The sequence below is a fragment of the Lagenorhynchus albirostris genome, chromosome 16 (genome assembly GCF_949774975.1).
Source record: "Lagenorhynchus albirostris chromosome 16, mLagAlb1.1, whole genome shotgun sequence".
Taxonomy (NCBI): domain Eukaryota; kingdom Metazoa; phylum Chordata; class Mammalia; order Artiodactyla; family Delphinidae; genus Lagenorhynchus; species Lagenorhynchus albirostris.
This window is the reverse complement of record NC_083110.1, coordinates 30,780,317-30,792,030: the sequence shown is the minus strand read 5'-3', so window position 1 is coordinate 30,792,030 and position 11,714 is coordinate 30,780,317. Positions and strand designations below refer to the sequence as shown.

General features: G+C 54.1%; 1 protein-coding gene across 1 annotated transcript in view; it reads right to left on the bottom strand.

The window, feature by feature from the left end:
* Nucleotides 1–979: 979 nt before the first annotated feature.
* Nucleotides 980–11,714, bottom strand: part of ANXA11 (annexin A11) — a 40,867-nt gene continuing 30,132 nt past the window's right edge. The window contains exons 8-15 of the mRNA XM_060127094.1: nucleotides 10,675–10,765; nucleotides 10,207–10,286; nucleotides 10,018–10,074; nucleotides 8,207–8,300; nucleotides 5,048–5,143; nucleotides 3,971–4,029; nucleotides 3,636–3,758; nucleotides 980–1,764 (exon numbers count right to left, since the gene is read on the bottom strand). Of these exons, the coding sequence (XP_059983077.1) occupies nucleotides 1,705–1,764; nucleotides 3,636–3,758; nucleotides 3,971–4,029; nucleotides 5,048–5,143; nucleotides 8,207–8,300; nucleotides 10,018–10,074; nucleotides 10,207–10,286; nucleotides 10,675–10,765 (660 nt within the window). The 3' untranslated portion in view covers nucleotides 980–1,704. The remainder of the gene's footprint in view (nucleotides 1,765–3,635; nucleotides 3,759–3,970; nucleotides 4,030–5,047; nucleotides 5,144–8,206; nucleotides 8,301–10,017; nucleotides 10,075–10,206; nucleotides 10,287–10,674; nucleotides 10,766–11,714) is intronic.

The window sequence follows — 11,714 nt, the reverse complement described above, 5'->3', positions numbered from 1 at the left end:
TGTGCAGTGCCTCACAGTTCATCCCAGCAGGCAGGTGCCACCTGGCACCCAAGGGCAAGGGGCCCGCCCTTGGGGAAGGGCAGCCAAGTATGCTGGGTCCTGGTCAAGAGGCTCCAGGCACGGAAACTGAAGCACAGCTGACGTGACAAGCAGGGCCTGCCGTCCATCCCAGGGCCCACATCAGCCTTTCTGGCTGGGCAAGGCAGATCTAGGTAGACCAGGCTAGTGTCCAGCTCACGGCTGCCCCACGTCCCTTGGGCCATCCCCTCTTCTATGTCCACAAGGCAGGGAGGAGTCAGGGTGGTGTCCCCAAGCAGATGTCTACTCTGTGGACAAGCCACTCCCTGGGGCCCCTGCTAGGGCCAAGCAGGCTTGGGCTCCCACCATAATCTCTGATTCTCTCCTTTCTAAACTTTCAACGTAAGAAACCAGAAAGGGAGTGAAGATCCCTGACCAGAAAACAAGCTTTGGGCTTCTAGAAGTGATGACGACTTCTAGAAACTCTGTCCCTTCTGGACTTGCCTTCTCCTAACACCACCAACCAAGGGGCAAAGGGCCTGCCGGGGACCACAGCCAGGAGCTCCCTTTCAGACTGAAGGATCCCTGAGGGGAGGAGCCGGTCTCACGCCTCTCTGATCCTCCTCGGTAAGGCCTCCCCCAGGAGTCATGCACACCCCCTCCTTCCTGTGCCCCTCCTTCCGGACCTGGTGGGAAGGACCACGCTCCTCCTCCTCGCCCTAGTGGGCCTCACCGTGCCCGCATATGATGCCTTTTCAGCGTCTGGGCCCTGAGCACGAATTTCAGGAACCTCCATTTCTCATGTCCTTACGACCCAGTCCCTGCAAATTACTTATGCTCAGAGTTCCCTAAGCACAAGTTTCTATTTAAAGTCATAAAAATTTCCACCGGCTAGTAAGGCTGGACCCCTGCGCTACAGGGCAGAATCATGAAGCACAGGAAAACAAGCTGGCACCAGGTAAACACTTCCAGAACTGGCTGACTTTAATTTGGAAACAGCTTTCGGCCATCGACATTCAGGTTTAAGGCACATTCTCAATTACAAGTAACCCTGTCACTGGCAGGGAGCTGGCTTTGTTCTCGTGGTTTTGCGTGGAACAGATGACTTTCTGGCTTTTTTCTTTTCTAAAAAGGAGTGAGTTTGGCAATAACAAAGCTCATGACACATTCTCACCAGATGCAAAGAGTACTCTTAAAGGTTTTCCCTTTTACTCCTCAGTGAGGACATGGCGCCCCCAGTCCCCACCTGTCTCACCCAAACTGTGTATGCAGCAAAGACGTGTGCGCATCTGTCTGCAACGACTATATATTAAAAAAAAAACCTCCAAATAAACATACAACATTATATGACTAAAACGAAGCCAGGAGTTTAAGCCACAAGCAAAGGGGAATGACTGCATGAGTGAGGAAACAAAACGTCTCCTTTAGCTGCAAGAGGCTGTGAGGAGTGGGGGTGGGGAGGAGGTATCCTGAGAGAGTTCAAGACCAACCCAGGTCCCTCAGCACGAGCACAAGACACGGATCAGGAGGGCAGGCGGGGGACGGGGCCAAGGTTCTACGGACGGTCTGCGCTGGGACACCAAGGGGTTTTTTGTGGATTTGTTAGAAATAGACAAACATTCTTTTGGCCTTTTCCTGGCATCGCTGTTGCCAGCAGGTGGACAGAAGTGACCCACCAGTCACCACTCAGTCGTTGCCACCACAGATCTTCAGCAGTATCTTCCGGTAGTCCCCAGAAGTGTCTCCCTGGTCACAGAAACAAGTAAGGCATCAGTTAAGCGAGGCTCGGCCAGTTCTGGCTTCCTGGCTCCTAATTTTCTTCTGCCCCAGGTGCCCTTACAGAGAGGCAGCCCCATCCTAGGAAATTCCCCACCGTGCTGGTGCCAGAGCAGGTGAGAGGCTCACACGCTGGCCTTGCAGGTGGCATAGACCTTTGCCAACGCAGTTCAGCCTCCTGAGCCCTCCCATTAAAAAAGAGAAAGCTGGGGGCTTCCCTGGTGGCGCAGTGGTTGGGGGTCTGCCTCCCGATGCAGGGGACGCAGGTTCGTGCCCCGGTCCGGGAGGATCCCGCATGCCGCGGAGCGGCTGGGCCTGTGAGCCATGGCCGCTGAGCCTGCGCGTTCAGAGCCTGTGCTCCGCAACGGGAGAGGCCGCAGCGGTGAGAGGCCTGCGTGCCGCAAAAAAAAAAAAAAAAAATAGAAAGCTGTACTCACCCGAATGATCAAAGTCAGAATTTGAAAAACAAATACAAAAATTTTAAATAGCCAAAACCCCCCCTACCCAGGGCTAACTACCAGTGGCCTTTGCCCAGTGCATTTTTGTTGCACTAAGTTGGGATTATACCATAATGCACTACTGTGTCCTGTACAGGAAGTGTAATCTACTATGATACGACTGTCCCGTGAAGGGGACTGTTATTATTTGGGCATCCCAGTTCACACTGATATCCCCTCTATCTGAGTCCACTGCACTTACATTAGAAGTAAGGCCACACTTAGCTAATTTCTCATCATTTCCTACCACCGTTTCCTTCCTTGAGGGCAAGGCCTGTTCGGTGCCCACAACCTACCGGCACACACAAGATACTTTGTGAATAATTACTAATTCTCTGCGATCAACAGCATTGCTTTTATATCCAAGAAAAGAGAGAGAAGCCTCTCTCAGTGACATGCCCAACATCAAACGTTAGTGAGTCTGAAATCAGGACCTGGGCGTGGTGACTTCAATTTCAAGGTTCATGTGAGTTCAGAACTTACGTGTCAGACCCCCTGACCCCTGCCACGACAGGAATCAATTTTATCAGACGGGTGCTGGCACAGTGATAAAACAGGAGCTGGTGTCTATCAGACACGTACATGTGTCACACAACATGCTTCACGTGGACCACCTCCTTTAAGATGCAACAGTCCTGGGCGGGGGGTACTATTATTATCCTCTTCTTAACAATGATGGAACTGGGGTTCAGGGAGGTTTAAGCAAGCTGCTTGAGATCACACAGTGAGCAAGTAGAAAAGCCAGAGCTGGACCCCAAGCAGTGTGACCCCCGAGCCCTCCCTGTGAACTGCCTTCCTGTGCTGCCTCCACCACAGAGCTGAGGGAGGGGACTAATCAGGGAGCTAGAGCCGCTCACCCTCCGGGGGGCTCGGGGCTTGATTTCTCACTGATGGATCACAGACCCACAGGGCGGCTGGATTCTGAAGGCCAGGCACCAGGTGGGGGAGGTCCTGTGTTCTCTGATGCCAATTTTGGACCCTCCCTCCCACAACTGTTTACTGAACAGCAGATGTGCTGGATGCTGGGACACAGAGAGGGGCGACAGCAACTGTTTACTGAACAGCAGATGTGCTGGATGCTGGGACACAGAGAGGGGCGACAGCAGGGTCAAGAGGCACCCTGCCATCAGGAGCTGACACCCTGCTGTTGTACAACCAGATGAACAAGTGAAAACTGAAGAGGGCAAGTACGAGGACCACAAACAAGATGCCCATACTTGGCTGAAGCCGAGCCCGCGAGAGCTCCGAGGAGGGAGAGTAAAGGGGACGGTGGGAGTGGCCAGGGAGGTCCGTGGGTGAGCAGGACGCCAAGAGGCAGCCCAGACAGCCCCCAGAGGCCCGTACCGTGATGTCGTGGTACAGGGACTTGCCGTACAGCCGCTTATACTCTGCTCTGATGTCCAGGAGGTCGATCTCGCTGCGAGACACCATGATGCGGATCAGGGTCCGGTCCTTGGTTCCTGCTCCCTAAAGAGAGTGGGCCCAGGGGCGTGAGCAACGGGCCTCCTCACCGTCCACTTCCCCACCTTCCCTGGGCCCTGGTCCCCTCCCCGCCCCTGGGCCCTCTGTCCTCTTGGCTGAAGGGTGGCCCTCCTCACGCCTCCTCCCCTGGGCAAGGTCCCAGCCACGAGTGGGCTGAGACACCCCCCACCCAGACCCTGCACCTGGGGGTTACCTACCCTCATGGCCCTGTTGAGCCTTTCAGCAAAGAAGGCTGGGGTATTCTTAAGACATTTCACTAGAAGAGAGAAACACGGCATAACTCGATCTGCAGAAAACTCAGTCCAGGGGGACATGACGCACACAGCATCCTCTCAGGAGGCCAGATGTCAATCAAACACACTGCTGCACCCACCTTCCTCTCCTCTCATCTCCTCTAGGCTCAATTATCCTACAATCCTGGCTCCAGCCCTTTGGAACAGAGACATGCAGAGCCTGGACACCAACCCAACACATTTCCTGACAACCAATGTGATGCAGGAAGCTGTGCAGGGAAGGAACGTGAATGGTGTGCGGAACCATGTTGCTGCTCAGGCAGGAGAGGACAGGCTGGAGATGCCATGACCCTCATGGAAAAGGATGGCCGAGCGGAACGAACATCTAACTAGGGTTCTCAGGCCACGATACCTACCATGGGGTACACAGGGAAATCTGTCCCATCCAGAAAGCTCCAAGAAAAGCAAAACAGAAGAAGGGCAAACCGTGACGTTCCCAAGTGGGTATAAAGAGGGGCCAACCCCTCAGGGTTGGGGGAGGGGGTAGGACGGGCCTGGAGCCCATCAGGCCCTGCTCTGGAGGACATGACACAGGCACTGCAGGAAGTACACCAATGTCCTGGGAGCTACGCCAGCTTTCCTTGCCCAGGGCCTGTTTTGCTGCTGCAAGTAAAAAAATCTTTCCACGTGTTTCCATCACAAACATCTGACAACTGCCTGCAGGGATGTATTTTTAGAGGAAACTTGGCAGGATATGCATCATCTTCCTCCGGGAGAACAGTTGGTCACGTTCCCACTAGTGCCCGCACTGCAGCTCCCTCCCCCAGGGCTGGGCTTGAAATATAAACAAGACGCCTCCAGGGCTACTGGGGGTACAACTACGCAGCAATGGAAAAGCAGCCTGACTTCTCACCGTGTAGGCAACTGGATTTAGCAAGCTTGGACCCTTTCACTATGATCTTCCTCAACCGGAGGCTGGGTGAGCACCCTGAAAACTCACCACACACGACAGCCCCGCAGCGGGCAGGCCAAGATACCCACCCACGGCCAGCATGCCCTGCTCCAGGTCCCCGGACATCTCCCGGCAGATGCTCTTCTCAATGTCACGGCCTGTCATTCGCTGATATTCGTTGAAAACTAGGGGCAAGACAGAGGGACATGTTATGGACTGAATTCTGTGCCCCCCCAAATTCCTTTGTTGAAGTCCTAGCTCCTAGGACTTCAGAATTTAACTGTACTTGGAGATAGTCTTAAAGAGGTAATTAAGTTAAAAAGAGGCCCTTAGCGTGGGTCCAAATCCAATCTGATTGGTATCTTTATAAGAAAAGGAGATTTAGACACACAAGAAAACACCAGGGCTGCAAACACAGAGGAAAGATCACACGCAGACACAGCAAGGAGGGGGTCGTCTGCAAGCCAAGAGGAGCGGCCTCAGGAGAAACCATCGCTGCCAGCACCTTCATCTTGGACTTCCAGCCTCCAGAACTATGAGAAACTATGAGAACTATGAGAACTATGAGAACTATGACAAAATAGATTTCTGTTGTTTAAGCCACACAGCCTGTGGTATTTTATTACGGCAGCCCTACCTGACTTGTACAGGACACGTGGTGAGGAGGCCTCTGCCCCTTCCCAGAGCCCACCTCTCGCCCTCTGCTCCCGGCGCCCTGGACGGCCCCAGTGACCACACCTGCTCAGCTCTCAAGTTGGCCAGTTCTTTGCCCCAGGGAGAGTGCACCCCCCCCCCAGGACTGCTCACCGTCCCCTTACCAGCACTGCCCTCGCCACTGCTCACCCATCACACCTCAATCCCCGGTCCAGGAGCCCTGACACTGATAGTCTCTCCCCAGATCCGCGCACCTCCAGCCCCAGCCCTGCTCCGTCATTCTATGTGCCAATCCTTCCCAGTCTGACGGTGAGCGAACGCCCACCCAGTGCCCCCGCTTACCCTGGGATGGGCCGAGCACCCACAGGAAGTGTGGGCTGTGGGTTCCGAGAGAGGCAGGTGATGCCATGGAGACCTGCGTCCCAATTTGAGCTCTGCCCCAGGATATAAACCTCCTCTTCCCCAGCCAGGGCTCAGTTTCTATCTGTGCTCTCCAAACTGCTGTGATTTGCATATCAGTATCATGATTTCTGCTACATCTGTATCCAACTTCATTACTTACTACTTTCTTCCGATCAGCTTCTCTTTCCCTCTGACTAATAACATTTGTGAAAGCGGGGGTTTGATGTGCTACAGACATATTCCATACTCATTAAAATAAGCAACGATTAAGATGAGCATATGCTCGCTCGCGCTCCAGTACAGAATAGGGCAGAGGTTAAAAAGTGTGCTCTGGAGGCAGGCGGCCTGAGTTCAAACCCCAGCTCTGCCACGTTACCACCTGGGTAGCTGACTTCCCCAACTGCCCTTTGCCAGCTTCCTCATCTGCAAAACAGGAGAATGGCCCCTATTCGCATGTATTAAAGACTCAGTGCCTGCACAGAGTGGGTGCGGCGATTTCACCCACCCACGCTGCTAAGTGTGGTCATCGTTCTCTGTCCTCACCTGCCCTCTCATATTCGCCGCTGACACTGCTGGTTTCCAGGATGCCCCTTTCTTTGGGTGCCCCTTCTAATTCTCCTGCAATGGCCAGGGCCCTGTCCTCAGACTGCTTGGGTCTCCCTCCCGTCTCCCTCTGAAGGGACCTCTTGCAGTCCCAGAGCCTCAAACTCCTTCGACCCACTCATAGTTCCCAAACTGCCATCTCTAGCCCAGACCTCTCCTGGCCTCTGGCCTCGCAGACCCGTTGCCTACACGGTATCTGTGGCTCAAGGCTCCTGGCTTCCTTCCCTCCTAAAGCCTACTCCACGCACAGCTTCCCAGTCTTGGTCGAGGGCCCCCTCCCCTCTTCCACTGACTCAGCAGGAACAAACCCCGTGTCATCCCTGACTCCTTTCTCTCTCTCACACTCCACGTCCAGTTCATTGGCAAACAGGGCCAGAATCTGAGCGCTTCTTGCTACCTGCCCCTGCCAGCTGGTCCCGGCCACTGTCACTTCTCCCCTGGAGTTACTGTGGCAGCCTCCTAACTGGCTTCCTGCTCTGCCATTGATCCCTTCTCTCTTCTCAACACAACAGCCAGGACACTCACAGAACCTAAGTCAAATCACATCTCTCCTTTACTCAGAGCCCTCCAATGGCCTCCTGTTTTATTCAGGGTAAACACCTAAGTCCATGCAATTGTCATCAGGGCTTCCTACCGTCTCTGACCTCACCTCCTCCTATGCGCACTCACTCCATCTACTCCACCTCACCAGCCCCCTTTACTGTTTCTCGGTTGTACTGGGAACCCCATGCTCAGGGCCTTTGCACCTGCAACTCCTCCATGTTTTGGTTTTTTTTGCTGTACGCAGGCCTCTCACTGTTGTGGCCTCTCCCGTTGAGGAGCACAGGCTCTGGACGCACAGGCTCAGCGGCCATGGCTCATGGGCCCAAACGCTTCGTGACATGTGGGATCCTCCCGGACTGGGGCACAAACCCGTGTGCCCTGCATCGGCAGGCGGACTCAACCACTGCACCACCAGGGAAGCCCCCTTCATGTTTTTAACTCAAATGTCATTACCCCAGTGAGGAATGCCCCCAGCACCCTCCGACACCTTTATCACTTCCTATCCTAGTTTCGAACTTATTCTTCTCTAAAGATTTACCAACTGGTACAGATTGTATTTGATTTTTGTTTACTGCCAGGCTCCCCAAACAAGGTGAACCCCCTGAGAACAGAGATTCTGCAGTGCCGTTCCCTACACCTACTCCATGACCTGGCACGTGGCAGGAGCTCCGTTTATATTTGTTGAAGGAAAGAGTAAATAAGTGTTACTTAGTACTATTAATTTTTTATGCCACACTTTGGAAACCACTGGGTCAGGTGCTCTTGATGGCTCTCTCAACTCTAACGTTCCACATTATAGCAGATAAAGAGACCAGCCAACAGAGGCTCCCATTTCTCTAACCTCCTCCCTTGCTTTCCTGCAGAACGGGATGCTTGCAGACTCAGGAAACCCACTGATAATATCTTTTAAATCTCCACCAGGGGGCTCTTTCAAGGAAGTGAAAGGCCCATGCAGAGCGGAACTGCTAAGTGTTCCTGCAAGCTGTTTCCTGCCATACCTCATCTGACCTCATTACCTGGCTGCAGGGGGGCCGGGACTGCCTTACCTGCCACCAGGTGGGCCCGGCTCCGGGAGCACAGAACTGCATTGAACTTGGACTCATCTGTTCCGAGGCGATTCTCTCCAGCTGCATAGAGCTCCTGGACAGAAGAGGGACAGATAGACATGCAATGCAGACCTCACCCCAGACTCCAGGCCCAGGTCACGGAGGAGAGCTGGGCAGAGTCTCCAAGCCCTACAAGCCCAGAGGGGAGGGAAAGGGGGGCAGGGCCCCAGCTGAGCCCCATTCACTGTGCTGAAGTAGACACCATCCACACATCCTCTCACTAAGCCAGGAGAGCCAAGGCCGCTGGGGCCCAGGACAGGCAAGGAACAGCTTTAACCCAACAAGGGAGCAGCAGTACAGAAGAAAACATGGGCTTGAGACCTAGTTCTTCCACCCACTTGCCACGGGACTCTAGGCAAGCTACCGGCCCTCTCTGGACTTCAGTTTCCTCATCTCTAAAACGCGAAGTTGGATTAGATTCGGGGTCACAAACCTGAAAGCCCAAAGGGGCCAGCTGGGTAACTTAAATGCAGGAATCAGGCCAGCTGTAAGGTCAGAGTGGTGGGGACCATGGGGACCATGCAGAGAGGCAGTTACTTCTCAGCCGAGTACATGAGAGGAACAAGGCTCACAGCTGCCTGATCCATTTTTCATGAGGAACCAGAAACCCAGATATCTACGTGAAATTTCTCAATCTTTAAAAGCAGTTTCCCTATCTATAAGCGGGAACACATGAGACAATAATTGTAACAACAACTGATAGATCGCAGTTATGGATGTGGGATTTTATGTGACAGGTGCTTGCCTGCCGTTTCACTGCATACACTGTTATGTTTGCAAATGGGGAGAATTTGCACTTTCCTGTTCGGTTTTTGAAGGTTTGAGCCCAATCTATTTGCCAATTTGCAACCCTTGTACCAGATGGCTCACAAGCGCCTTCCAGGCCTCAGATAGCAGCTCTTGGACCTAAAGGCACTGATACTTGAGGGCAGAAGGTGGCCATCAGGGGCTCAGAGACCCCACAGGTCGAGGTGAAGCCGAGCAGGTCCAGACCTAGGAAGGTAGAGCAGTAGGCACGAGACCCTGCAACCAAGGCAACTTCTGCCTCAGCTGGGAAAAGGCCTGGACAGGAAACAGAAACCGGAAGATCCCCACTGGGGCAAGAGCTGGAGCCCAGGACTCTGGGGATATCCAGCCCTGAGTCCAGTTACAGGAATGGGTGTCCCAAGCCAGGGAGATGTTAAGTGAGCGGTCTGGGACCAGGGCAGAGGCAGGCACCGTCTGGGCACAGAGAGTGAGCCCTTGCCCAGACTCTGCCTCCAGGTTTCTCTGGACACAATGCTCAACCTCTCTGGGCCTCAGTGTCCTTACCTAGAAAGCAAATGGGCCAGACCAGAAGAGTGGTTCTCTTCCAGCCCTTACAAGAGGGCACTACGGAAGTCCTCTGACATATGACAGAGACAAGGAGCCTACTGGCAGCTCCTGGTGAATGCAGTGCCCTGGGGGGCGGGAGCAGTGAGGTGGGGAGAGGCACAGCCAGCTCCATCCCACCAGGAAGCCAGGGCTCTCTCCAGCCAGAACTGCTATGGTCTGAATTCATTAGTGGGAAACCCAAACTCCTCTGGAGAGGCACTCGGACTCCTGAACCAAGAGAGGAAACAGCCAGAGACTGTTCCCCTGAGAAACTCACAGCATCTGGAATCCACTCCTTATCTGTTGCTCTTTCAATCCCAGAACCCCTCCCTTGTGACACAAGAAAGTGGAAGACACTCCCCTGCTCAGGAAGCCAGGTGAGCGGCCACCACACTCACTTGCACATCTCTCTGGACGAGCGTCATGTCCACGTTTGTGCTTTCATCCCGGTTTCCCTGAAAGGAAGCAGGCTGTGAGGTCAGGGTCACTCCTTGGAGTCGCACCCCTCCCTCCCTGTTCCTCCTCCCCATGGCCCAGAGATCCACCTCTCCCTGCTGTGGGCCCGATCTCTGCCCTGGGAAAGGTACCTGAGAGAGAGAGATGAGGAGCCGCTGGAAGTGCCCTGACGTGTCGCTCCGAATGGCCTCCTCCAGGGTCTTTTTGAATTCTAAAAGGGAGACACAGGAAAGGGCTGCCCTGTAGCCCAGTGGACCAAGCTGCGCACCGCACACAGTTAACAGTGGGCTCTGGCATGAGGAGACAGGTGGCCCACGTGGCCCCCAGGAACAAACAACCGGAGATCAGGAGGGGCTGTGACTTCCGGGCTGACCTGGCCCCAACCTCGCCCAGGAGGTTTACCCCAGCGCCCTCTTACCTCAGTCACCTGCTCCAGTGTAAACAGCAGGCAGGCCTGGGTCTGGGAGAGAATCCCAGTGTGTTAGGGGTGGCAGGAGATAAGGAGGCCAGGAAGGAAGAGAGGCCCTGGGAGAGGGTGTGGCCAAGGCCCTAAAAGCACAGGGTTCTGCAAGGGGCAGAGGGCCCGGGGCCAGCCTAACCTGTCTTGTAGACTCTGTTCAATTCCCGGATGTGCTCATTGCTGCGGGAGGCCAGGATCTCGATCAGGCAGGCTTCATCAGTGCCTGCCCCCTGGGAGGCAGAGAGCACAACAAAGCACAGGCTTGTTCCAGCCTCCTCCCTGGCACTCAGGATCCCCCGGGGCACAAACCCCAGAGACAGAGGCCACAGACACAGACTCGCCCATCGTGCTGCTGCTGCGGCCCGGGCCTGAAGCAGCCAGCCTCCCCTCTGCAGTCCCAGGAAAGTACCAGTAATGACAGCAACACGGTGATAAGTAGAGATCATGGGAAGGAACATCCCCATTCCACCCGCCAGGACACTGAGAATTAGAGAAGTGTAGTAACCTGTCCAAGGCCACACAGTAAATGGTGGGGTTGAGAGGTGGACCTGGATCTGTTTTATTCCAAGTTCAGCCCATGAATGAGATGAGAAGCAACTGAGAAAATGGGTTTAAAGCGAGAGCATGACATGTGGGAAAACGTGAGTCCTAGAGTGGACCGTGGAGCATCTGGAGACACCTAGGAGAAGGCAACAACATCGAGGATGGAAGCGATGAGCGAGTCAGGGACAGTGAGGAGGCAGAGGACAGGGTCAGTAGCCTGGTTTCTGTGTCAGGTTGAATCTTGGTTCTGCTGGTCACTAGCTGTGTGACCTTGGGCATGTCACTTCACCTCTCTGCGCCTCAGGTTCCTTCACCATAAAATGGAAGTGATACTGCAGGCAGACAGAGTAGGGTGTCCCCAGAGCAAGAGAACCAGGAATGGCTTTCTTGACATAAGAGAAACCATTTTTAGCCTAAGCTATCTTGTGAACTAAGCCTGGCCACAGTACTTGCCCTTAAAGGAACAAAAGAACAATAGGAAAGACAACAAATCAGATGTAAAGACTCCCAGCTCTGTTTCAATGGTAAAAACTAGCCTGAAGCACTTTCTTGAGCTGTTGGCAGAATTTAAACCCCCTTGGGCACTCAACCACCAAATCAACTGGAACCTAAGGGATGAAGAGGTTGGCCTTTTCA